Genomic DNA, 27,968 nt, shown 5'->3' on the forward strand with positions numbered 1-27,968 from the left:
TTGCTATGTTACACAGCTCTACTATGTAATGTTGTAGTTGCTGTGTTACACAGCTCTACTCTGGAGTGGTGTAGTTGCTATGTTACACAGCTCTACTGTGGAATGTTGTAGTTGCTATGTTACACAGCTCTACTGTGGAATGTTGTAGTTGCTATGTTACATAGCTCTACTCTGGAACGTAGTAGTTGCCATGTTACACAGCTCTACTCTGGAATGATTTAGTTGCTACATGTATGTTACACAGCTCTGCTCTGTAATGGTTTTGATTGCTGTGTTACACGGCTCTACGAGATTGTAATCATGTGGTTGCTATGTAGCAGTTTTACTCTGTAAAGGTGTAGTTGCTTGTTTTCATGCTAACTTAGAAGACTTTTCTCTCTCCTGTGTTCTCAGTGCAGATAGCGGAAGTTGTCTTGTCTCCATGGCGACTGTAATTGTCAGATGTTGGGCAGGTGGTCGTCGTACTTGCCAAACTTGCTGTGTTTGGGTTTGAGGTTGAGTCCCTTGGCGGGGTCGGGCGCGGGCGAGGAGGCGTTAGCCTGCGGGTTGCCGGTGAGCTGAGGCAGGTGATGCAGCGTGTTCTGGGGTGGGAAGGAAGGGAACAGTTAGGACAGCACACAAACATCACAACACAACACAACACAACACCAGTCGTTGGATAACAAAGGTCTTCGTACACAACCAAGCTGCAGTGCGGAGTAGAACCAGTCAGTATTGTCCTGACGAAGGTGAGAGACACTGAGAGGTCGGGAGAAACACTCGGTTGTAACAAGGGAGAAACACTCGGTTGTAACAAGGAGAAACACTTGGTTGTAACGGGAGAAATACTTGGTTGTAACAAGGGATAAACACTCGGATGTAACAAGGAAGAAACACTTGGTTGTAACAAGGGAGAAACACTTGGTTGTAACAAGGGAGAAACACTTGGTTGTAACGAGTGAGAAACACCCGGTTGTAACAAAGACCTTTGTTATCCAGCTCACAATCAGTGGTAACACTCTGCAGAAAGCCACTGTCCAGTACTACAGAGCACCCATTCATCTGGCCAGATTTCCCCATGCTTCTTCAGTGTCACATGAAGGCACATGCAGCCCCGTGTCATGCCACTCATGGTCTCCAAACCCTGCCACAGCCTCTACAGCTGTGGAGACTTTATATCAAATTTGGTGCTGACTTTCGTTAGGACATTTCTAGTGACTTCCTGAGTGTAACCACCATCAGGATTGTAGCCAGCACCCATCCTTCTGTCCTTTGATGGAATTTGCAGCTGGGGACGTTTCGCTTGTGACACGACGTTTGGCGCCTTGGCCACTGGATGGGATTCAAAATCGAGGGGACGGAAAATGATTTCAGGCTGGCTACAACCCTGACCAGCGTTTCATCCATGCGCCGGAGGGAGAACACCTCATGAACAGCTTCCTGTCCTGCAAGCCCTTCTAAACCTCTCATGGGCAATATACTGTAAGGGCAGAGAGAAATGCACCAGAAGAACCCAGGACTGTACATGCTTTGGGGCGTTATTTGGTTTGTCACCGGCACCAAGGACTGAACATGCTCGGGGGGATGGAGTAAGGAGGGGGCACCACCGTACACGGCCTGACTGGCCATATGAACAACCCGATCTGTGCCTTTACAGAGAAAATTGTGGTCAGGCCTTGGGAAATTCATGTTGTGTTTCTGATTACGGTCCTGAAGAATAAGAGTCAATGCAGGAACAGTGTAGGAATTCTTTCTTTTGAAAAAAAAAATTCTTATTGTTAAATTTCGGGCATAAACATAACTTCATCACCACTGAGAAGGCCCAAGTTTGATGGGTCTGCTTACATCAATTTTTCTCTTACAACTGACACAAGGAGAACATGTGAGGAAAATGATTCTACAACGTTTCAATCACTCCTATGTCAGGTCTTTTAGGACCCTTGCCAGCAGTTGAACCCCCCAAAAGGTAGGGTAAACAGAAATACAACATTTTTTTGCCTAGGCCTTCATAAAAATGCCACCCTATACTAGAAATTGATAAGAAAGGACACCTTTTGTGAGCCCAAGCCCCCAGAGAAAGAGAGAGGTAATTGTACCAAGAGTAGAAGGAGCAAAACCTCGTAGTTCTGGCTGTGATGGTGCAAGAATCAGGCCCAACCCCCATGCAGGTATGCAGGCTACGTACGAGTCAGTCCTACCTTATCCCAACCCAGCAGTTTGGACAGGCCCTGAGTCAAAGTCTGACCAAACTGGGCCAGCCCAGAGTTACGACAGGGCGTGTCGACTTTGGGGAGGTGGCGAGGGTCACTGTGTTTCCTCTAAGGGGTGGGAGGGGGGCGACACCAACACAACACAACACAACACACAGTAAGTGACATTCTGAAGGTCAGAGGTGCTGTTAACAGTCAGGAACATCACAATGGCTACAAACAACAGAACTGATACAAACACATAAAACCATGCTACGTTTGGCAACACAAAGACAAAATCATGGGTCATGAAATAGCAACACATAAAAACATGCTACATATGGCAACACAGACAGTATCACTAATTACAAAGTAGCAACACATCAAACATGCTAGATAAGGCAACAGCGCAGACGGGGAAACACAGAATGAGAACTTCATGTTATGTTTTGAAGTGTCAGGAATGGCAGAGCAGACAGAGGGCAGACACAAGTTCCATGTGATTGGAGCAAAGAGTGCCCTGATAGAAGATAACGTAGTAAGGCCAGACAAAAGTTCCATGTGATGTGAGTAAAGAGTAGCCTGGGTACCATCTGGATAGTAGTTCGCTCCTATGTGCACTGCTGATTCCAGAAGTTTCCCAGACGGAGAAGCAGAGAAGCGACATATACAGTGTATAATGAATGTCAGAGCTAGAAGCGACTGTCTATAGTATGTAATGAACGCCGGAGCGAACTTCTTTCTGGATTGTACCCGGGAAAAGAAAAGAGTGCCCTGATAGAAGATAACGTAGTAAGGCCAGACACAAGTTCCATGTGATGTGAAAAAATAGTGCCCTGATAGAAGATAATGTAGTAAGTAAGGTCAGACACAAGTTCCATGCTGAGGCTGTTCTGCTTACCCGAGACCGTCCTCTCCGCGTCTCGTAGCGCCGCGTGTTCTTATCCTTCATCTCGGAGTCGAACTCGTCCCGGAACAGGTCGAAGTACGGGTGGTCAAGAAGCTCCTCACACGTCAGCCTGGAGGCAGGGTCCATCTGTAAACAACCCTGTAAACAACAACACATCAGCTTGGAGGCCGGGTCCATCTATAAACAGATTTGTAAACAACTACAAATTCGTTAACAACCACATTATGATAAATCATAACATTCTGGTAAACAGCAACATTCTGATAAACAAGAACATCCTGGTAAAAAAACAATATAGTCGTACACAACAACATTCTGTTAAACAACAACATCCTGGTAAACAACATTTGAGTTAGGTAAAACAGTCCTGACTTAAGCAGGCAGTTGTGCAGTTAAGAGTTCGCTAAAACTGTGTTAAGTTAGGCAGGCAGTTGTGCTGTTTAGAGTTAGGTAAAACTGTTAAGTTAGGAAGGCAGTTGTACAGTTGAGTTAGGCAAAACTGTCGAATTAGGCAGGCAGTTGCGCAGTTTAGAGTTAGGTAAAACTGTCGAATTAGGCAGGCAGTTGTGCAGTTTAGAGTTAGGTAAAACTGTTAAGTTAGGTAGGCAGTTGTACGGTTGAGTTAGGCAAAAGTGAATATTCTTACCTTCATGAAGCTGAGGGCCTGCGGAGAGATGTTCGGGAACTTGTGCTCCAGCGGTTCCTGAAGCAGGGAGAGAAAACGGGTCAGATGCACACTTAGCACAACGTAACTTCATTCTCATTCTTACATAATAGACTACACTCATCTGGCCATGAGAAATGTGAAAAGCTGGAGTGATGTTTGTGATCCACAATTTATCCTTTTCTCCTGCACAAATATGTCGGCAACAATCCAGTAGGTGATACTACAGATGGGAAGCAGGTGATACTATAGGTGGGAGACAGGTGACACTACAGATGGGAGACAGGTGGTACTACAGGTGGGAGACAGGTGACACTACAGGTGGGAGACAGGTGACACTACAGGTGGGAGACAGGTGACACTACAGGTGGGAGACAGGTGACACTACAGGTGGGAGACAGGTGACACTACAGGTGGGAGACAGGTGATACTACAAGTGGGAGACAGGTGATACTACAGGTGGGAGACAGGTGATACTACAGGTGGGAGACAGGTGATACTACAGGTGGGAGACAGGTGGTAGACAGGTGAAACTACAGGTGGGAGACAGGTGATACTACAGGTGGCATTCAGGTGATACTACAGGTGGGAGACAGGTGCCTACAGGTGAGAGGTAATACTACAGGTGATACTACAGGTGATAGACAGCTAACACTACAGGTGAGGTACAAATACAGGTGACACTAACCCTTTTCTTCCATAGGTGTGCAAGGAACAGAATGAACACATAGTGAGGACGAGAGGCAGTCACCGGAACAGTAACATAAAACCACCTTAGAAACATCACTGAGCACTAGCCCTTTGAGTGTAATGCTACTTCACCTATTTCTGTGGGGTAACCTTTATCTTTGGTATTTGAAAAATTAGCTATGTAACGATGTATACTAAATGCAACGTAAGCATTATTGCTTGAATTTCAAACTCGGGAGACTCACGCATGCAGAACGGTCTTTATAAAAGCTTTATAAACCATGCACTTGAACACAATGAAGTCAGAAACTAGTTTCCGCCCAAAACTGAAACTTTGGCCTACATCATGTGTGAGTGTCTGTGTGAGTGTATGTGTTTGTGTCTGTGCATGTGCATGTGCATGCGAGTGTGTGTGTGTGTGTGTGTGTGTGAGTGAGTGAGTGTGTGTGTGTGTGACCAAAGCTGTCACCAGCTGTTTATGTTTTTCTGCCCCACTCATTGCTTGGGAGCCCAGACATTGGGCTAAACTTGTCCAAATTTACGAGGGTTGAGGTGGTAGAAAATAAGCAAATGTGCAAAGGTAAGGTGTCCATTCAATGGGTTTTTCAATGTCAGTGTGCTTTCCCTGCGAAGCTGTGGTTATTGTACATCAAACCTGTACAGAAATCTACTCACTCTTCTCTCTGGCTCTGGAATGGTCAGGCCGTTGAAGAACTGGTTGGTGCTGAATATTTGCTGATGTCGGGGGATCAAGTCACCTGGGGAACAGTTATAAAAGAACGGTAAATAATGTGCTCTCATCTAAAAGTACCTTGGAACAGACACAGGACAGTTACTAAAAACTGATAAACAATGTGCTTTCATCTAAAACTACCCGCGAACATGCTGTCAGCAAATGAAGTGGAGGCAATCTGACTACAGACATACATGTAGCTCTAAACAATACCTGGAGCATAAATCTTATGAGGTATAAGTGTATGTGGACTGACCTAAGGTTTTCCTAATAAGGTATAACTAAAGGACTGACCTAAGGTTTTATTAAATGAGGCAAAACTGACTTAAGGTTTTTCTAATGAGTTATAACTGAGTGTGGACTGACCTAAGGTTTTCCTAATGACTTATAACTAAAGAACTGACCTAAGGTTTTCCCAATGAGTTAAAACGAAAGGACTGACCTAAAGTTTTCCTAATGAGTTATAACGAAAGGACTGACCTAATTTTTTCCTAATGAGTTATAACGAAAGGACTAAGTAAGGTTTTCCTATAATGAGTAAGGTTTTACTAATGAGGTATAACTGTACATGGCCTGACCTAAGGTTTTCCTAATAAATTTCGACTAAAGGACTGAATGAGTTATAACTATGTGTGGACTGACCTAAGGTTTTCGTAATAAGTTTTAACTTAAGGACTGACCTAAGGTTTTTCAAATGAGGTGTAACTGACCTAAAGTTTTTCTAATGAGGTATAACTGGTCGACGTCGGATTTGCCTGGCCAGAGCGCCTGTCCGCAGATGAGTTCGGCGAAGACACAGCCGATGGCCCAGACGTCCACGGGGGGTCCGTACTGCGTGTCTCCGACCAGCAGCTCCGGCGCCCGGTACCATCGTGTTGCCACGTAGTCCGTGTACTCGTCCCCAGGACCCGCTGTGGTGGCAAGGAAAGGAACAATTAGTTTACTAATAAGATAAAGTCCTTTTTGCACCAAATGCATGATGTATAGAGCGGGGCCCATCTCCATTTCTGTAGCCCTGGGGCCACACAGCTTTGGGCAATCACTACAGCAGGGGGCTCATAGTACTACTTGTCTATCATACTCTTTCCCTAATACTGAGTGCTAAGTAGAGAAAGCAGCATGTACCATTTTAATTTCGGCCAGGGATCAAACTCAGGACCTACCAAATGCAAAGCGAACACTCCACCTACTTGGCCTTTGTCCAGCAAAGGAACACGACCTACATGTAGGCTTAGGAATACTAATGTGTGTTTCCAATTACAGTTGGTCTATATTCTATTTTAGATTTTGTCCGAAGTGATTTAAAAAAACAGTTTCACAAAGTAAAAGGAATTGCATGATAACAGACTGTACAATGCCATTGTATAATTACATTCATAAACATGTAAAATGTACATACACAAGTATATCAGTAAACTGAGACAAAAGTTTACTCCCCATTCTTACATCAACTTCTTAAAGCCTTAATCTGAGTGTACTTAACTCAAGATTATTGATTGGGCAAAGGAGAAGACACTCAACATTTGGATGGTTGAAATGTGCTCAAGATCAGTGTAGAAGGAAAGCATTGTTTATTTTAGTTTTTTTCCATTTTACGTATCAGCTCCACAGATTTGCCTGCTGCTTGCAGGAATAGGGTGTGTGTGTTCTGATTGTGGTGGGGAAAAAAAACAAAGTATACATGTTCATGTGATACCCAGGATGGCCACAATGATCACCTGTAAAATGTGCACAAAAACCACATGTTACATATAGCAAAGCCAGACACCCGTTATGTTACACAGATTCACATGGATCATTCTTAGATGTCAGGGCTCGAAATACCACCTGCATATGCAGGTTGCAGGTAAAATTGGGGCTGTGCAGTTGTTTTTTTTTATCTATCTGTACTTAATTTATAATCTGAACTGGTCCATGTACTGGGTTTTATACATAAATGTCCTATGATGTAGGTGTATATGGACTGTTATTAGCTGCATTGACCTATAAAGTATTTTGAAAAAATAGCAATGATTACTTAACAATTTTAGTATGATTCATACTTACTAAATTCAGAGTGGTGCAGGTAAAATTTGTCTGGTGCAGGTAATTTTCAATGTTACTTGCACCAGTGCAGGAATGCAGAAAAAAGTATTTCAAGCCCTGGAAGTGGCAAGTGGCAACTAGCAATATCTGCCTGCTGAGCTCAATCTTTACTCAAGTTGCAACTGATTGACGTGCTTCTGTGGCTTGACAAGCATTTTAGACCCGCCTTTGTCCTTGAGTTCTATTTTACAACATGTAATCAGCCTGTCATAACACATCGTGACGTTGCTGGGCTTCAAATTTAGCCTCAGAATTAAGGTGCACAAAGGAAAAATTGGTTGAACAACAATGGACCCACATTCTATGGCTAACTTCTAAACTTCGATATTATTTTTTGACAGTTAGAATATGCTTGAATGTCTAGTACTTTTAAATCATTTCAAAAGATTATGCACTATACCCTACACAAATATCTAGCTGCACCAGTGCACCCACAGTCCAAAATTATGTGCCCAGCTAAACATCTGGGTACACAAAAGTGCTGCTATACACCCAGTATTCCCAGCCATGTGTAATAAACCTGTATAACACTAAACCCTGTGAGTTCCAGCGTCACGTTGTATGGGCAGAGAATTACGACCTTCTGTGCCTGAGTTGTTATGAAACGATGCAATGTTCTTGCAAATCATACCGAAATACAAACAACTAATCAGCCAAAAATAACTCCCAGGGGAGTGAAATGTTCATTAAGAATTGATATTGTGTCATCAGGGGCAATTATGCCGCCTGTAGCGCAGAAACCGACCCTCCAGCCACGCAGCCTAGCCGGCAAGGTAAACAAACACTGCTGTTGCCAGGCAAGCGTTATTAACCTTATCTTTCCTTGATGTCACTGGTCCCGGAAATGTGCCACTGTGTAGCAGTCTCTATGTGTGCCACTGTGTGGCAATCTCTTCATGTGCTACTGTGTGGCAGTTTCTACTAGTGCTACTGTGTAGCAGTCTCTAGTACATCTGCCACTGTGTAGCAGTCTCTACATGTGCCACTGTGTGGCAGTCTCTACATGTGCCACTGTGTAGCAGTTTCTACTTGTGCTACTGTCTGTCAGTCTCTACATGTGCCACTGTGTGGCAGTCTCTACATGTGCCACTGTGTGGCAGTTTCTACTTGTGCTACTGTCTGTCAGTCTCTACATGTGCCACTGTGTGGCAGTCTCTACATGTGCCACTGTGTGGCAGTTTCTACTTGTGCTACTGTCTGTCAGTCTCTACATGTGCCACTGTGTGGCAGTCTCTACTCTCACCTCTCTGGCAGTCTCTATATTTTGGATTTGGGCTTAAGTGATTAAAAAACAGTTTCACAAAGTAAATGGAAAGGCATGACAGTAGATTATTCTCAACTATGTCATTGTATACCCAAAGTACATGCCACTGGATAATCATGTACATATAAAAATGTATGTATGTCAATAAACTGAGAAGAAAGCACATTCTCCAATCAGCACTTCTTAAATATTTAACTCCCAGGGGACTGAAATGTAAACATATCAACACAATTTTAGGGGACAACAACAGGTTTCGTGTTGTCCTCTTTCTAAATTTTAACCTTAAAATGTCTGAAAACCGAGGTGCTAAATCAATTTGGGCCTAGCCTGTCAAGTATTGGGGCGATAAATATATCCAGCTGTTGGGCTATCCTACCCGCAGTCGGGCTGGTACGTCGGGTGATACGGAATACACCGAGTTGTATTTTATTTATGTCATGCCCACCTGATAAAGCACAAGTTTCAATGTGAAATGCAACAGAAGGTGAGAAAATTTTGGTGTCCTCAAACAAAAACAGTTACATCAGCAATTCTAAAGTCCCATTCAGGCATTCAAATTTTCGACTGCGCCACACTGGCGTGAGCAGAGAAGGTTCGAAATATTCGATGGAAGCCTGTGTGATAAAACTTCGGAGCCTGTGTGATACAGCTTTGTATCGCCTAGTCCAGAATAACCGTATCGAACGTTATCGCGGCCCAGGTACGACATAAACCAGGGTACTACATTGGTGGGACCCTAGCCTGTCAAGTGTAGGGGCGATACGCAGCAATGGGAAGTTTTTACACGCCTGGTCGGGCCTTGGAGGGTCTGCGGTCGGACGTGCAGCCGCCAGCTGAGGAGGAAACTGATACGGGAGGAAACGGCTCGCGGATGGACAAGTGCGAACCCGAGTGTTCCATGGGCAGATTCCTCCGCTGTTCTGTCACTTGGGCGGCCAACAAGGCGTTTCAGCCCTGCCCTCGAAAGGGCCGACGGGTCAACAAAAGTTAAGGCTATGTTTCCAACTGTGGTCCTAAAAAATTTAGTTGGTAGGCAGTAGGGGTGGGTACCAGTATGGCAGACCGGCTCAAAACCGTTTTTTCTTGTTGGACCAGTCCGGAAAAAAACAGATCTGAAAAAATTCAGCGGACTGGATGTTGGACCGATTCAAATGAACAGATATACCGACACACAGATGAAATCATGATCACATGTTTTGGGACTTACAGGTACACGAAAATAACAAGAGAGAAGAACAGGGGAGTTGAATAGCCATTTTATGTTAACAGAGGCAGTGTTGTTTACATATGAAGATAGGGTTTTAAACGCCATAGGAAGTCCCAAAACAGAATCCTTAGTAGCAAAATTGACCTTTGCTTTGTCTATTCACAAGTTTTCACAGTAAATTACATGTGTAGGTCCAGGTTCAGGTCCAGATCTGGGCCTGATCCTCTGAACCGGACCTGGACCTGAATTTTCTGTACCGGTATCCACCTCTAGTAGGCAGGGATTTTCTTTAATTTCTTCTTCTTTTTCTTCACATTTTGTCATCTGACAAATACAATGTAAAACTGAATGCATGATCTGGGCACTAGTGTTTTCACCATTGTACAAGCACAAGTATATTGACAGACTGAACAAAAAAGTCCAATACATACATGTACAATGAAGTATAACCTTGTTGTTCAACTTCTTATTCTTACATCAACAGCTCAAAGTCTTATCTGTTAACAGAGTGTGGAACGCAGGAAGTCTGTTTAAATACCATCACTCTGATGTCAGATCAAAAACAATTATGTCCCTTCCAAGGGGGCGATATCTCAAAAAGGTTAGGCCCAGCAGGTTTAAGACAGGGTCTGTCGGAAAACTGGCAAAGGCTCAGCATTTTTTCCTGGGCTACAGACCTGGAACCACGGCCGACTATCGTGGCCTTTGTTTGCACGGATCGCAGGAGTATCACATTTCACACCCGCGGCGTGTTGACACCCGTGACTGGAGCCGGGACACTCAGATTAAAGCCGTTTGAAGAGTCTCGGAGAGAGAAACCGTTTTGTTGTGGCTTAACCTCGCCACACCGGGGGGGGTGATTGACACAGGGCTTAACCCCTCACAGCTGAGACATGGAGCGTACATAATTTGGACTCTATTCAAAGCTGATTGTGAGAATTGGTGGCACAGAACGACTCGTAAACGCAATCTATTTGCCAAGTTGGGATCAATATCCGCCATCCTTCTCACCGCAGCAGGCTCTCAGGCAACCCTACTACGTCCCACCGTCACAAAGGCTGCCCGCCCGCAGAGTCAATATTTACTCCATGGAGTAAAACATGGAGGCAGGCAGTGTTGCAGGCGTATGGGATAATCCCCCATTCCTAGTGACAACAGCACCCCACTACACAAACAAACCTGCTCTTATGTCACACTGGACACTCACTGTAGGAACAAGCTACACAAACCTGCACGTATCTAACACACTGGACACTGTAGGAACAAGCTACACAAACCTGCACGTATCTAACACACTGGACACTGTAGGAACAAGCTACACAAACCCGCTCTTACCTATCACACTGGACACTGTAGGAACAAGCTACATAAACCTGTACTTATCTAACACACTGGACACTCACTGTAGGAACAAGCTACACAAACCCGCTCTTATCTATCACACTGGACACTATGATATGGGATAACGAAGCAGTCTATGCTACACTAAAACTGGCCTTTTATCTGGCTATATATAACTTCATTAAAACATCAAAATATTTCCATCATCAAAACACAATTTTCTTCGTTGAAGAGGTTCATCAATCACGTATATGAATACAGTTACTACTGCATTCTTCAAACAGTGACGGTTTTCGAAAGGCATAGAGAGATACCTCCAAATTTTCGATGTCCTGCAGCACATCTTGTTCACGAATTGACCTAGTCTCTCGAGAGAGCACAAGACTAGGACTAGACTATATAATATAATATATATATGGTCTAAACAAGTCTGGACCTAGTCTCGTGCTCTCTCGTGAGACTAGGTCAATCCGTGAACAAGAAGTGCACCAAGGCATTGTAAATTTGGAGGTAGTCTCTATGCCTTTCAAAAACCATCACTGTTTGACGAATATTGTAGTAACAATTTTCTTCATAAAAACCATTAAGCTAGGTGGGAGCCTGAAGCAGCAAATGTTGCAGCGCTGCAAAAAAGGTTTGTTTAACGACTCTTTTAAAGCCTGTGTCCCACATAAGTGTGTGTGATAGATACTGATAAACTAATAGACTGAGTTGAGAAGTGAGAAACATGTACTTACTCAATAGTCTTGCAAAGCCGAAGTCACACAGTTTAATAACTCCCTGCTTGGTTATAAGGATGTTTTCCGGCTTCACATCTCTGTGAATACACTGAAACACAACAGAACTGGACGTTACAGAAGTTAAAACAAATCAACACAGCTAGTGCAAAACGATAAACCAAGGAATGTTGGAAAATGAAGAAATTCCCCTATGAGTATATGTAAAGAACTCGCTTGTCCCGGTCTTTTCTAAAGTGGTACCCAAAGTGAATAAGAGAAACATGTGTTTTTAACACACATGACAATCAGCACACCACAAACTTTCTTTTATTACTTAACTGACTGTTATTACTTACTTTATCTAAAGGCAATTCAGTCATACAACCAGATAATAAAACATTCCAGGGATGCTGAAGAAGAGTAATGGATGTCGTCCGAAACATTCGAAAGTATACCTTTTCTATCCAGTGGTAGACAATGAATCGCCTTTAAATACTGTATAACTGCACGTCTAACCTTCCTATAAAGTTCAATGTTTCTGTACTTACATTGTGTTGATGGCAGAAGTTGACAGCTTGTAACGTTTGCCAGATTATTCTCTTTGTCTGGTGCTCCGGTACTCTGTGGGGCGGACAGGAGTTGCAACATTAGTATCTCATGGTTCGCTCATGGTTATTTTCATGAACATTCATTTCCAACAATTGGGGTTCAAAATAACTTCGTTGACGTTACAACAATGTATGATTTACATTCAAAGTGAGTCTGTGTTCTGTTAGCTTACCTACTTCCTGAGTTTTTAATATACATACTGTACTCTCTCTATATTGCGGGATATACCACAATATCGAGCCCGGGATATTCCTGTAGCAAGATACAAGTTTGCCTCCCAGCCCTCTGTTTTCAACCTGACCGTTAACTATATTTAACCTTAAAAATGTCAGACCCGAGAATTTAAATGGTGTTGCCTTATGAAGTACTTAGTAAAGACAAGCAAACAGCCCTACACCTCCAGACGAAAAACAACCTGCACATTTCATTTATTTCTTTATCTCTCCTGGTTTATCAGGGCACAGAGGAAGCTGAAGAAAATATTCCTAGCCACTTCACAGGTCTGAGTTGGAAACTTGATCCCATTACTTCATCCCAATAACCCAGGATCTAGAGTTAGCTTTTACTAGTTTTAGACTAGAGTAGACACTTGTGATATTGTTTTTACACGGTTTGAATATCTCATGTTACCTGCAATTAACCCATGGGCAACAATTTGCAACAAACTTTATTTTATCTATGCAAAATTGAAGCACTCATCTCTTATTAAGGCCTCTTTGGAACAATTACAATTATCCATGTGAATTTTTTTTCAACTTGTTGGAATATCTAATAACATATGGAAGTAGTTCCCTGAGTGTTATGGGGAGTTTACATTCTCAAGTCCCGGAGGGGTTCATTTCTCACGCGACTGGTCCTGAGACTAATCCTAAACGCAGGGCTGAAAATATCACAAATAACCTGTGCACCTGTACAGGTAAACTGTGCACCTGTATATACAGGTTAGTACTGTGCACCTGTACAGGTAACCTGTGCACCTGTACAGGTAAACTGTGCACCTGTATATACAGGTTAGTACTGTGCAACTGTACAGGTAAATGGCGCACCTGTGTACAGGTAAATTTGCATGTGAACTGTGGACAGCCAGGACAGGTTATCGCTATAGAGAGGATATTGGTCAAAATGTGACAAAGGGGAAAATTATCCATATGGGATGACCAAAATGGTTCCAAAGTGTGTGACGAAAAAATTGCCCAAAAGAAGTTGCCGTTTGTTATGAAATGTAAGTGGTTGGGAAGATTGATCAAACAATAAAACACACACGTATGGTATACAGAACAATAGATTCATTTTTGTTCTTGGAACAGACTTCGCTATTCTACGACATTAGTATCACTTTTCTGTTTTTTATGTGCAATTTATGACATATATTTGCTCATTTTGCAGCTGCTACGTATGAGTCACAGTATTTTTTGGAGGTGGAAATGGAATCATCATAGCCCTACTATTATAACAAAGCATTATTGGACTAGTTAAAATGTAATATTAAAACTGACTAAACTGTAATATGTTAAACTGACTAAACTGTAATATCCAACACAAAAACTGGACTCACCCAAATTTTTGTGTTCGATATTACAGTTTAACAAGTCCAATAATGACTTCTACCAACACAGATGAACTTTGAAGTTATCATAAGAAAGCATTTTGATATTTTGAGCCCTGCCAAACCCTGCACAGACACAGGCCCCATTATCTCCTCACCACTGCCTGATCCGTCTGGACAGCTTTTATCATTAACAATTTAAACCCACACGGCACCTCACTCCTAAGTAATGCAGGCCACACAATCCGGTTTGGTGGTTCTCCATTTACAGTTTGGAGACGAAGATAAAATGGTCTTTTCTATCAAGAGCTGAAATACGTCCTTTTTTCACTCATACTGTAAATGCATTTAATTTCGTGGGGATTTAATTTTGCGGTAGCGGGAAAATGGAGTTTTTGCGGTGGTTTTAAGTTTGCGTTTGCATCAAAGACTGTAGTAAAAAACTATCAAGGAAAAATGTTTGCGGTGGTTTTAACATTTCTGCATTTACAGTAGTACACGACTTCTGACCTACCAACTGATAACAAGTACAAATGAATTAGTACAAAAGTACAAATGTTCTCTAAATAAGCAGTCACTGGCCCTTGTGTAATATCCTTTTTCCTGATCCAAAATTTAAATCTTCAGGTATTTTTTTTTCTACCTTCAAAACTACAACATTGTAGGTCACCAACTTGGTGGTATAATGGTGAAATATTCTTACTCCCGGTGGCATGAGGGTTAAATAGTCTCTTTTTTCTGGTCTTATTTTTTTGCACGCTTGTAACACTTATTATATAATAAGTTTCATCATTCCCAGAGGGTGTCATCCACATAACCAAATCAACATGTCCTAGGATGGAATACAGTAGAAACCATTTAATTGCACAGCCTATTTCATTTGCCAGCATATGGCAATGCAGTTATCCTTCTGGTGCAATAATGCGAAATCATCCAGCTGGATCGCACCGGTTTGGGATTTTGGCATTCCATGCAGTTAACAGAAGTGTGCGTTTATCCGGTGTGCAATTAACAGGCTTCTACTGTAACATGTATGTGTATTGGAGCTCACCCTTTGGGATTTCTGTCGAGCTCGTTGAGCACGGTGTGGTCGCAGTACTCGAACACGAGGTGCAGTCTGCGTTTTCTTCTGAACACTTCCAGCAGGTTCACCAGGTTGGCATGCTTTAGTTGCTGGAAGACAACACCCCAAACATGTTAATCACTTACCGAAAAACCTGATATAGTTAATTATTGTAAACATGCAAACGTTAATTACTGTAAACCTGCAAACGTTAATTACTGTAAACCTGCAAACGTTAATTACTGTAAACCTGCAAACGTTAATAACTGTAAACCTGCAAACGTTAATTACTGTAAACCTGCAATAGTTAATTACTGCCTACCTGCAATGATTAATTACTGTAAATCTACAATCATTAATTACTGTAAATCTGCAATGATTAATTACTGTAAATCTACAATAGTTAATTACTGTAAACCTGCAATAGTTAATTTCTGCAAACCTGCAACAGTTAATCATTGTTTGTTTGTAAACCTGCAATGATTAATTATTGTAAATCTGCAACAGTTAATCACTGCAAACCTGCAATAATTAATGCATAAATTTGAACCAGCAATTTTAATAGATGCGTTTACAGTACAAGACCTGGAGACTTGATTAAAAGAATCCATTTATAGTACGCCCATATTAGGGTAGACCAGTTATCTTCCTGGACTTCTCTACAGGCAATTCAACAGCAAAACATACATGCGATTCTCAAATATGTACACGCTATTACCGTGCCTTACAAATTAGTCCTACTACAGAGTTGCTAAAATATCATTGCTTACACTGAAGAACACTGCCTACAGGCCACCAGTAGTAGTAGTAGTAGTAGTAGTAATAGTAATAGTAGTAGTAGTAGTAGTAGTTAGTCCTACTACATAGTTGCTAAAAATATCATTGCTTACAGTAAGTAACACTGAAAAACACTGCCTACAGGCCACTAGTAGTAGTAGTGAAGTAGTGGTAGTAGTAGTAATAGTAGTAGTAATATATAGTTAGTGCTAGTACAATCTACATAGTTGCTAAAAATATAATTGCTTACACTGAAAAATACTACCTACAGGCCACTAGTAGTAGTAGTAGTAGTAGTAATGGTAGTAGTAATAATAGTAGTAGTAGTGGTAGTGGTAGTAGTAGTAATAGTATCCAGTGCTAGTATTTGATACTACTTCAACTATACTAATTTGGTACTGACTGCAGTACAGACTACAGTACATACTAAGTTGTCAGGGTCAGTTCCATACATAAGGGTCGATGTGACCTATCACAGTGATATATAGCTTCATTGCCACTTCATGCCTGCGGGCTAATAACACACAAAGCGAAACAATGGCACACCCCGCGCCTCGCGGCCATGCGGAAAAACAATTGTTGCCACATGGCTGAACGTTCAGAAATACTGCACCCAACGTCAGAGGGGAATTACCAAGCTTCCAGAATATCACATTTGCTGCCATGGCAACTGTAAAAAACAAACAGTGCCATGTTCCAATTACCATGGCAACCAAGGTAAACAATACAACACCAGCCATCTGCAGCCTAAGTCCAGACATGTACCAATTACCGTGATAATTCCTCGTGTAATTCCTCACATGCATGCGCTGCTGGCTTTTATTGGAATAACAAACAACATAACAAATGCGCCAAGAGAAGCCTGCATGGGTCTACAGCACACGTCACACATGTACCATCATGACAATGCGACAGTGTAGCATTATATCCGATCACGTTGTGTGCTTTCACAAAGGACCATAGTCAATGTCAATGTCAGCAGCTGGCTCCACCATAACAACGAAACAAAACAGACACTACAACCTTACCTAGTGATTCTCAAGTTATAACATATTAATATATTAGTTTGCTACGGCGAAGTCTGTATCTCAGTTATTACCCCAAAGTTTCAGGAGTGAATATCACACGGGACATCCATCTTTATCTTGGCCTCTTGCTAAATTGTTATTTCAAAAAGCGCATTATCTGTCAGGCTAAGGACAACTTAGGGAATGATTGTCTGAGTAACTTGCTAGGGTAACAGACTCAGGATCCAGAGGCCATGTGTTTGATTCTTGTCATGACTAGATGTTGAGTCCTTGGGAAAGGTACTTAAACGGCTTTTCTCACTCCACCAAGGCGTAAAAATGGGTACCCGACTTTGGTTGGGGAGGCAAAAGGCGCCTTTAAATACTGTGTCTTTGACACAGTGAATAACATTAAACCCGCTGCTGCTACAGCCTCAGAGGCTATGGGACTACTTTAGAAATTCATCTTTTTTTCTTTAATGACCACTTTCCCCACCTGCAAACGACCCCAGCAGCCAGCAACACAACCTGCGGGCGTGTTTACCTGCGCAGTGAAAGTCGGGTCAGGTGTGACTAGCTACATCCCACTGCCATTGTAGTCTTGTGTGTCCAGAGCATATCATCAGCACACATCTCTCGTGCACGGGGCACTAATAACCACTGCCGGGTGTTCCTTACATCTCCTGGTTCTAATAACCACAGCCAGTGTTCCTTACCACTAATGGGAGGAAACACAACACTCCAAATCACCCCCTTCACTCTAAATCTAATGGAGCTGATGCTGACCCCTCTGTACTGCAGTCATGAATCTACCCTACAGACAATGTAGACACTGAGCTCAGGTTCATAACAGGACATAGGATTTACCCTGGGCGTGGGGACCGAATACGCTGAAATCCTGACACAGAAACAGAATCTTTACAGTTGCCATGAGTTCCAGGGCTGTCGCAGCTGAAATTTTGTTTTCGATCCACTCATTGTTTATGAGCCCATGTTGTTGATTTTCCTGGTAAATATGTCGTTTTAAGCCTATGAAAGTACATCTTCAACAGTTTCAAGTCATTCTTTGGATGAATTTTCCGTCCCAACAAGCAAATCTCTGTTCTGGGATAGTAGGATGGGTCCTGGATACAGGCGAGGCCTTTTTTTCTTTTTCTTTCCTGTATTATTTAGAATTGTCAGAAGTTAGAAGTCAAGTTTTGAGGCTGACTTTCCCTTTTCAAAAGTATCAACAGAAACTCACCACTAAGAGATGAATTAATTTTGCTTCTGGCTAGGATTTAATTTCTGCACAGCTAAAAGGTTGCAGTCTAGTTTGAGTGTGGCCACCTTTCAGTCTTTTGCAAAATCATGACACTGCTGACATTTGTTTAACTGTAGAACAGAGTCGTTTCAGCCACAAACTCCAAACAGGTGAAAAACCCCTACGCGCCCTACCGCAAAATTATGACCCCACCTTAACAACTGATCTCACAGTAAGTACTAGTACCGTACTAGCAGGGTTCTAGCCAAGATTTCATTTTAGCGTAGTGGGAATGGCATGGTAACGAAGCAGAAGGGGGGTCTTGGCCCTTCCACGGTTAAAAGTTGGCATTCTGTTAACATCACATCAGTTTTGGATGGCATATCATCATTTTTCATTGTTCAGACATTGATTAGACATTGTTGAACAAGCAAATGATAGCAAAGCACCACTACAGTAGTTAAAAAATAGCGTAGTGACACTTATTTTAGCGTAGTGGTCACAAATTATAGCATAATACGTGGCCCACTACGCTAAAATGCACTAGCTAGAACCCTACCCACCAGTGACCTTGTTATCACTTTTTCAGACCATTGACTATGATGATTGAGCAGCGGTCCAGAAATAGAGCCAGACAGTCCATTACTGGCATTAGCTCTTATACTCCACTTCACCTGCAATTGTACTGCACAGATGTGCCCAAACGTCATGTTCCGTCAAATATCCGTTTTGCTCTTCTACCTTTATACTCATATAAATTATAGTATAAATCAGACTTAAACTGACCCACACATTACTGTCCAGTATATGACTATTAAGCAATAAAATGTCAGAACTATTAAAAGAAGCAGTCAAACCCCCCAAAAAGCTCTCAATTATTTAACAAGTAGTATACTATAGGAAGTAGTATAGAATTGTACCTATCACTCTTTGAAACAATGTTACGTTTGCAATTAGCACTCTGTAAGTTGGTAAGCATGTATTTGCAATAAACTTATAATTAATATTAGCATGTTGACGGCTTAAGTTTCCCTGACAACATATAACAAAGAATGAAAGCAGAAACGAACCTTAACACAGAAGCTTTTAGGTCTTAATTTTGCTACATAATAGCTTTTTCAACCGAGCTTACAACAAACTATTTAATGCGGCAATAAGACCCTACAGATACGTCCCTGCCTTTAGCACCACAGTTAAGCTACGGTTCAGCTTTCTCGCTCCTTTATGTGACGCAACAACATCGTTTTGTTGGTTCTATTCAGCTGAACTCAACCAGAAAATGGAGTGATTCAATATCATTGGGTATGCACATGTGCGTAAGAGGGGACGTAAACCTGACACGACGATGGCGAATTAAGAAGCTAATTACATAGAAATATGTAATGTAATGGGCGTTACTCAAATTAGTTCATGAGTGATGTGCTAACATTGTTCCACACAGGTCGTGACAATGCCATAAAAAAACAGGGTGGAGCTGGGTTAGCTTAGGGATCATTTCTGACGTCCCGTGGGACACAACAAAAACAAACATCAGGTCGCTTCACTACCATAACACACAACACACCGTCATCACAAACGGCGAGCTGCAAACGGCACCTCCCTAGGCCTCCACAACACACCTTTATCACAAATGGCTCATCCCTGGCCTCAACATATACCCTGATCACAAATGGCTCATCCTTCCATAACACACCCTCATCAAAAACGGCTCATCCCTCCACAAGACACCCTCATCACAAATGGCACGTCCCTCTACAACACACCCTGATCACAAATGGCCCATCCCTGGCACAACACACCCTCATCACAAATGGCTCATCCCTCCACAACACACCCTCATCACAAATGGCTCATCCCTCCATAACACACCCTCATCACAAACTGCACCTCCCTCTACAACACACCCTGATCACAAATGGCCCATCCCTGGCACAACACACCCTCATCACAAATGGCTCATCCCTCCATAACACACCCTCATCACAAATGGCTCATCCCTCCTCAATATCAACTCCAGGCTGCACAAAGCCATTTCTTAGTTCCCTGACATTTGAAAGGACATACCAAACGAAAGCCGGCAAGATGAAAAGAGGGCCATGGACACAGTGTGGTTTCTGTTGCTGTTGTTTGAACTGTGTAGTACCAATCGCTACATACGTCAGTAAGTTTCCTTGCTGTTCCTGTAGCAGGGAACATTTACAGGGAGGAGTTGCTAGCCATTCCCCTTGAACATGTTTGAGGCACCTCCTCAAACACATCATCATCATCATCATTCACTGCATTCTGCATCTACAGTCTTTGAAAAGTCCTGTAGCTGCATTCAGTCTTTCTTCATCCTTTTCCACTGCGCTTTGCATCCTGCAAGCTGAACCTTAGCTCCTGGAGTTTCTTTGCTGTTGTAGGAAGGGTTTGGCCCCTGTGCTTTAGGTCTGCTTTCAGCAGGCTTTAAGCAAGTTGACACAGTGTCTTCCCTTGCAATTGCGTGCCTTGAATCTATTTAAACCTAGTATGGCTAATTCAAGGGCTCCTCAAACACAGGACCCCCATTTCAGGTCTTTTCTGGAAGATGGTGCAGCCCAAACTGAGTTGTCCTTCCCAGGATTATGACGTGGGTCTCTAGTCTTACCTATACCAAGTAATCGGTACCAGGAGCTCAACTGTGAGGCTGCTACCAGTTGAGCTACAGGGACATCCAGAATCTGACAACATTCACCTCCTAAAACTGTGCAAAATAATGAATAAAACAGACTTTCCGGTTGTTCCCCTAAGCTCTGTTTTCAGGTTGAATTTCCAGGTCAGCATTGTTTTTCTAAACCCAAGAACCAACAAATTAACTTGGCGTGGTCTAATTACATAGGGGTCCCTCCCTGCACCCAATATCCACCCAAATGTCACCCACAACAGAACCTGCCTTCACAAGGAGCCTACAGTACTAGTGCAGGGTGTGATGCTAACCATGTCAGCTTACACGTATTGTTGTCCTATCCAAGTAATTACTCCCGACATACGCACCATTGTCAATTGCTTGAACAATAACACTGTATGTCTCTACTACTACTCCTCTCTCGTTTGCTTTTCTTCCAATCTACAATCCTGCATTGAGCTCAGGACCAATCCAAAAGGGGACGAGATTACCTGGGTATTACCTGGGCTGGACAGGTGTGAATCACCTGAGCAGACCAGGTGTTACCTGGTTATCTCCTGCCCTGCAACGTGGCGGACTAACAAACACCTGGATGGACCTGGCATTGTCATAGGGATAACGATACTATAGGGGTATGAGTTTAAGGGGGCATGCCCGGTTAATTTGGGTTTCAATTGGAAGCTGCACACGCTCAAGTCTAGTAACTCATACATGTACTTAGGCCACAGCAAGTAAATTTTATGGATGACATCCTCTGCAGACTGCAAAAATAGTGCGATAGGGCGAGGAAAAAAACAAGATGGGTGAAAAAAACAAGATGGCTAAATTTTCAAAAATAGGTATCATAAAGTTGTAATGACTGTTGTAAAAAGAATCAAGGGAACAAAATAGGTATCAGAGCCAACAATGCATTCATTCCTGTATTTCAGACATGTACTGGTGTGGTAAAAGTGACACTAGTGTGGTAGACTGGAGCAAAGGACCTGTGCATGGGGTGAGAGGAAGGGCTGTGCATGGGGGTAGAGGATTGGTTTGGTTTGGTTTGGTTTGATACAGATCTCCATTAGTGATGACTGGTATGTCGCTATTCTTCTTGGAGTCCGGGTGATTTGTAGAGAATCACCAATTCTAGACGGTAGGATTTGCACCATCGCACACCGCCCCATCGCACGTGTGGTGGGTTCTTTAACGTGCGTGGGGTGTGGCTCTCCCCAGACATGGGACCTCCACATCTAACATCCTGTCTGAGGGACAGCCCTAGTCGAAGCTAGGTACTCATTTTAACCTGAGTAAAGTGAAGAAAGCCGTGTAAAGTGCCTTTCCCAAGGGCACAAGATCGGTGACACGGCAGGGTTCGATCTCGAGAACTCTCGGTCTCGAGCCAAACACGCTGCCACTGCGCCACGCGATCTCACTTGGCTGGGACCTGTTCTGTTACTGGGTCTCTGTTATGCAGAGATAAGTGTTTGATGGGGAGAAAATCCACTTAATACCTGACAGCTCCCGACACTGTCATCTTATGACACCACGCGACACGTCGATGCATGAATATTTCATCACCTTCTCACAATTCTACAGTAACTGTCGTTTACAGCACTAGCTGTTTTCACCTTCTCACAATCCCCCGTAAGTCCTCTGTTGTTCACAGCAACACAGACTCAGGAGCAGAGTAAGAAAACAAGCGAGTACTCTCTCTCTCCGGGTTAAAAAACAGACCAATCCTTTCATCACCCCCCTCATACACACACACACACACATCAATACCAGTTACTGACCTGGCCACAGCCTCTAACACTGAATATCACCCCTACATTTACTGACCTGGCTACAGCCCCTAACACTGAATATCACCCCTACATTTACTGACCTGGCTATAGCCCTTAATACTGAATATCACCCCTACATTTACTGACCTGGCTATAACCCCTAACACTGAATATCACCCCTACATTTACTAGCAGTTACTGACCTGGCCCCCACCCCTTACACTGAACATCACCCCTCATTTACTACCAGTTACTGACCTGGCTCCAGCCTCTAACACTGAACATCACTCCACATTTACTACCAGTCACTGACCTGGCTATGTAGCCTATTACACTGAACATCATCCCATAGTTACTGATCTGGCCACAGCACCTGACACTGAACATCTCCCAACATTTACTACCAGTTACTGACCTGGCCCCCACCCCTAACACTGAACATCACCCCACATTTACCACCAATTACTGACCTGGCCACAGCCCCTAACACTGAACATCACTCCCACATTTACTACCAGTTACTGACCTGGCTACATACCCTAACACTGAACATCACTCCCACATTTACTACCAGTTACTGACCTGGCTACATGCCCTAACACTGAACATCACCCCTCATTTACTACTAGTTACTGACCTGGGTACATACCCTAACACTGAACATCACCCCGCATTTACTACTAGTTACTGACCTGGCCACAGACCATAACACTGAACATCACCCCCACATTTACTACCAGTTACTGACCTGGGTACATACCCTAACACTGAACATCAACCCGCATTTACTACTAGTTACTGACCTGGCCCCCACCCCTAACACTGAACATCACCCCACATTTACCACCAATTACTGACCTGGCCACAGCCCCTAACACTGAACATCACCCCCACATTTACTACCAGTTACTGACCTGGCTACATACCCTAACACTGAACATCACCCCACATTTACTACCAGTTACTGACCTGGCTACATACCCTAACACTGAACATCACCCCACATTTACTACTAGTTACTGACCTGGGTACATACCCTAACACTGAACATCACCCCGCATTTACTACTAGTTACTGACCTGGCCACAGACCATAACACAGAACATCACCCCCACATTTACTACCAGTTACTGACCTGGCCACAGCCCCTAACACAGAACATCACCCCCACATTTACTACCAGTTACTGACCTGGCTACATACCCTAACACTGAACATCACCCCACATTTACTACCAGTTACTGACCTGGCTACATACCCTAACACTGAACATCACCCCACATTTACTACCAGTTACTGACCTGGGTACATACCCTAACACTGAACATCACCCACACATTTACTACCAGTTACTGACCTGGCCACAGACCCTAATACTAGTAACAGTGAACATTACCCTCACATTAAGTACCAGTTGCTGATCTGGCCTAGCCCTTAATTGTCCCAAAGCCTGACCCACTTCTGCCCTTAATTTGGGCAGCACAGTTTTCTCACTTCAGGTATGAAATATGAAATATTAATGCCCCTGAAGAATGGGCCGGCCCATTTCTGCCAGGGTTGATGGATAGCTGGAGTCAATGCCAGGGTTCACCACTGACTCCAGCAGTACCAACAACATTACAGGATTCCAGGCAGTACCAACAACATTACAGGGATAGAACTACTGTCTGTCCAGCAGTACCAACAACATTACAGGGATAGAATTACTGTGAATGCATGTAAGTTTGCGTGGATTTAATTTCGCGGTAGAGGGAAAAAGGACTTTTCGCAGTGGTTCTAACTTTTGCGGTAGCACCATGCACCATAATCTCTTTCTGCCTCTACTGAAAATGTTTGTAGTGGTTTTAAGTTCGCAGTTAAACTATGAAAACCGTGAACATTAAAACAATAAATTAAAGACCTACGTATAGACACTCCTCCCTTAGACATGTACAGAAATTCACAGGCACAAAATCGTTGAAAATCCAAGGGAACGAAGTACCAAACACCTGTACCTTAACTACTACCATATTCCACATGTACCGAACACCTGTATCTGAACTGCACATGTATTCCACATGTACCGAACACCTGTACCTGAACTGTACCTGTACTACACATGCACTGATCACCTGTACCTGACACCTACACCTGAACTGCACCTGTACTACTCATGTACCTAACGCCTGTACCTGAACTGCACCTGTACTACACATGTACCTGACACCTGTACCTGAACTGCACCTGTACTACAAGTTTATCTAACACCTGTACCTGAACTGCACCTGTACCTTACACACCTACACCTGAACTGCACCTGTACCTTACACACCTGCACCTGAACTGCACATGTACCTGACACCTGTACTTGAAATGCACCTGTACTACAAATGTACCTGAACTGCACATGAACTACACCTGTACTCCACCTGTACCTTACACCTGTAATAAACCACCTAACAGCTGTATTTTACCTGAACAACACCTATGCTATACCTACAGATGTACTGTGCGTAAGACATGTACCTAATACCTGCAGAGCACCTATATCTGACACCTGTACTGTTACCTAACCACCTGTATATCCCACCTATATCATCTCCATTTGATAGCACTGAGGACAGACCTGTGAACAGTGATTAACCCTCCCCCTACCGTACTGCCTTCTGTGCCAACAAGCTCATGTAAGTCACAGCCAGAAGTCATCAGGACAAGGGTTAAACTACAGCAGTATATACGTCACGTATGACAGTGAGATCGCGTGGCGTAATCAGCAGCACATTGGTCTCAGGCCCAGGAGGTCCTGAGTTCGAACCCTGCCATGTCACCAATTGTGTGCCGTTGGAAAAGGCACTTTACACGACTTTCCCCACTTCACTCAGGTGAAAATGAGTACCTAGCTTGACATGGGATGTCCCTCGGATAGGACATTGAAGAGTGTACCATAACGATCAACGTAATGATTGTGGGCACTAAAGGAAGAAAGAAAGACAGGGTCTGCCCGGACCACATGCCTGAGGGGCAGCACAACTCAGACTCATGTCCTCATGCTTTATCAAGTTTATGCAGGGAATTCTGCTCGTCCTGGTCAAGGGAATATCAACATACCGGTGGGCAACACTGGTAACAACACGGTTACAACAACATAGCATGTAAGACAGCAAAATCACACCACACTGACTTAGAAGTTAGAACAGGTAACGTTGTCTGTAACTGAACTACACTTTTGGACCCTGGCAGTGCCTAATGGGCACTTATTTATCTTTTTCCAAGTTTCCTTGCTGATTCAGTAGCAGGATGTATTTTTACAGAGGGGGTCTGCAGCTCCAACTGAGAGGCCTTTTCATGTGTAAACAAACATGGGCATGATAACGTTTTACTGGCAGCATGGAAACTGCTCTGACTACAGTCTGCTGGAGATGTCTCAAATATAGTAGTTTTGTTTGGAACAATTGGTGGCTCTATTTCTACCTATCCTTTCTGTTTTCACACCTGGAAACACCTCCATTACATCTGGTGTAGCCCAGTTATTATTCCAGCTGTTCCCCTAAATTGGCATGGACGTGGTAAGACAACATTGTCATGCCAATTGTTGTTGTAAACAACCATTATTTTTGTTTCTCACACCATCAACACACACTAGTATGGCTGCCACAGTTCCGGACTGCCCACTTTACCAGGTATGATCGGAAATGGACCAGCAAAGCTGTAAAACTGGGGAGTAAAAACAAAGTAAAGCGCTGATGTCTACAAATGTAGGTCCTTTTCTACAAGCCGAACGTAACAACCTGTCGTACCCAAAACACAGGTGACATTACTTACACTTTCTACGGCCTTCTAACGTTACCTGTTCCACACCTGAGCGCAGGTAGGGGGTGACACCTGTCAGTGAGAATCCCAGGAGGATAAAGGTGTGAGGAAACCATACAGAAACGACATGGATACTGCTGTTTACGTACCTTCAACATTCGGATTTCGCGAAGGGCGATTTTCTTTATCAACAGGTCGTCTTCAGATTCCACGAACTTCTTGATGGCGACCAGCTGGCCAGTGTCCCTGTTCCTACACTTGAACACCACCCCGTACGAACCCTCCCCGATCTTTCCCAGCTTCTCGAACTTGTCCATGATGTCGGGAAGCTGCTGGTTCGGTCCTGAGAGCGAGCCCGGCCGGCGGCAGGGTAGCGCCAGTCACGGTTGAACTGCGAATGGAGAGTCCGCGGATCAAACCGCAGCGCGGAACACACAAGTCAAAACTTCAAGATGGCGTCCGACTGCGCCTGTCGTCTGCAGACCCTGGCTGTTTTTTCCACGGGAGAGATCCGTGCTTCTGCTGCCAGAGGACTCCCAAAGTTTGCCTGTCGCCGTGGCGGTCCTGTGCGTGCGGCGAAAGTTGACGGGCGACACGAACGGTGCCCCCGCCGCGAACCCTGCACGGCAGCTGCCACTCACCTGGCTCAGCTGCGTCAAACCGCCGCGCCTCTCCACAAAAACACGGCCCTAACGTCCACGTACCGACCTTCCCCGGCCCCAGTCCGATCCCGACAACGTTCCGTAGGTAGGTTTATTATGCAGGACGTGGGCCCATAGCGCGGATCGCCATGTAATCAGGTCGGAAGGACAAACTGCGGCAGAACTCTTCACGCAACGGCGGCCTTCCTCACGTCTCCATCATGGCGGCCACACCTCCCGATCACTCCGCGCGCTGACCCGACACACAAAGTTCACCCCGCTCAACTCCGCAAAACTTACAAGTGTCACAACTGTGTTTCTCGAAAACCGCACTTATGGAGTGTGTAGAAAACACCATGCAGGGGATAACCGAGTATCAACGCATTCGTGGTTAAATACGACCCACGAATCGCCCGCACTACATTGTTTACGCGGACGGGTAGTTGCCTGATGACGGGTGGATCACATTCCCATAGGAACCGCTTGCATTGGCTCACGTGACCCACCGCCAAGGTGTGCTCAAGAACCGCTACATCGCTCAAGTGCCTCACCTGCGGCTACAGGCTTTTGTAGCTGCCAAATCAGCAGAACAAGGAACACCACCGCACAACGATGATCTACAGATATGCTGACGTTTCTACCACCTCGCAACTTAACATTTCTGGTCGGAAAAAAACACCTGTTTGGATAGAGTGATAAAATTACATAACACATAGCAAGCCAGGAAAGGGCACGATTTCCCATCTCAGGGTCTACTTGGAGTTAATAAGAATGCTTGAATAAATCTCTGCGCTGTCTGACTAAGAAGATATGTCCCAAAATGTACAAAGAATAAAATGTTCTATTTAAACCTTCTTCAGGGGCCAAGTTACCTAAATCACAACCGAAAAGTGATAAAAATACACTTATTACGCATTAAAAATAGGATTTAAATCCGCATATGAATACAGAAATCAAATGAAACAATAACCTCCTTTCAATACGGTTAATAGTTTTGCTGATATTGAGTGTTCCGCCGTGCGAATGCGGACTGATTTGCCCACCCGCACATTTGCGTCAGTGTTTCTATTGTTGCAGAGATAGATGTGGACTCAGGAGAGGT

General features: G+C 43.7%; 1 protein-coding gene across 1 annotated transcript; it reads right to left on the reverse strand.

The window, feature by feature from the left end:
- LOC118413407 (cyclin-dependent kinase-like 1) lies at nucleotides 1–27,298 on the reverse strand. The gene is made up of 9 exons (XM_035816775.1): nucleotides 26,375–27,298; nucleotides 14,988–15,109; nucleotides 12,330–12,402; nucleotides 11,800–11,890; nucleotides 5,876–6,076; nucleotides 5,108–5,190; nucleotides 3,725–3,781; nucleotides 3,070–3,216; nucleotides 1–581 (listed from the first exon to the last, which is right to left on the reverse strand). The coding sequence occupies exons 1-9, from the start codon at nucleotides 26,540–26,542 to the stop codon at nucleotides 438–440; spliced, it is 1,086 nt and encodes a 361-aa protein (XP_035672668.1). The 5' UTR covers nucleotides 26,543–27,298; the 3' UTR covers nucleotides 1–437.
- Nucleotides 27,299–27,968: the final 670 nt, after the last annotated feature.

The sequence above is a fragment of the Branchiostoma floridae genome, chromosome 1 (assembly GCF_000003815.2).
Source record: "Branchiostoma floridae strain S238N-H82 chromosome 1, Bfl_VNyyK, whole genome shotgun sequence".
Classification (NCBI taxonomy): Eukaryota; Metazoa; Chordata; class Leptocardii; order Amphioxiformes; family Branchiostomatidae; genus Branchiostoma; species Branchiostoma floridae.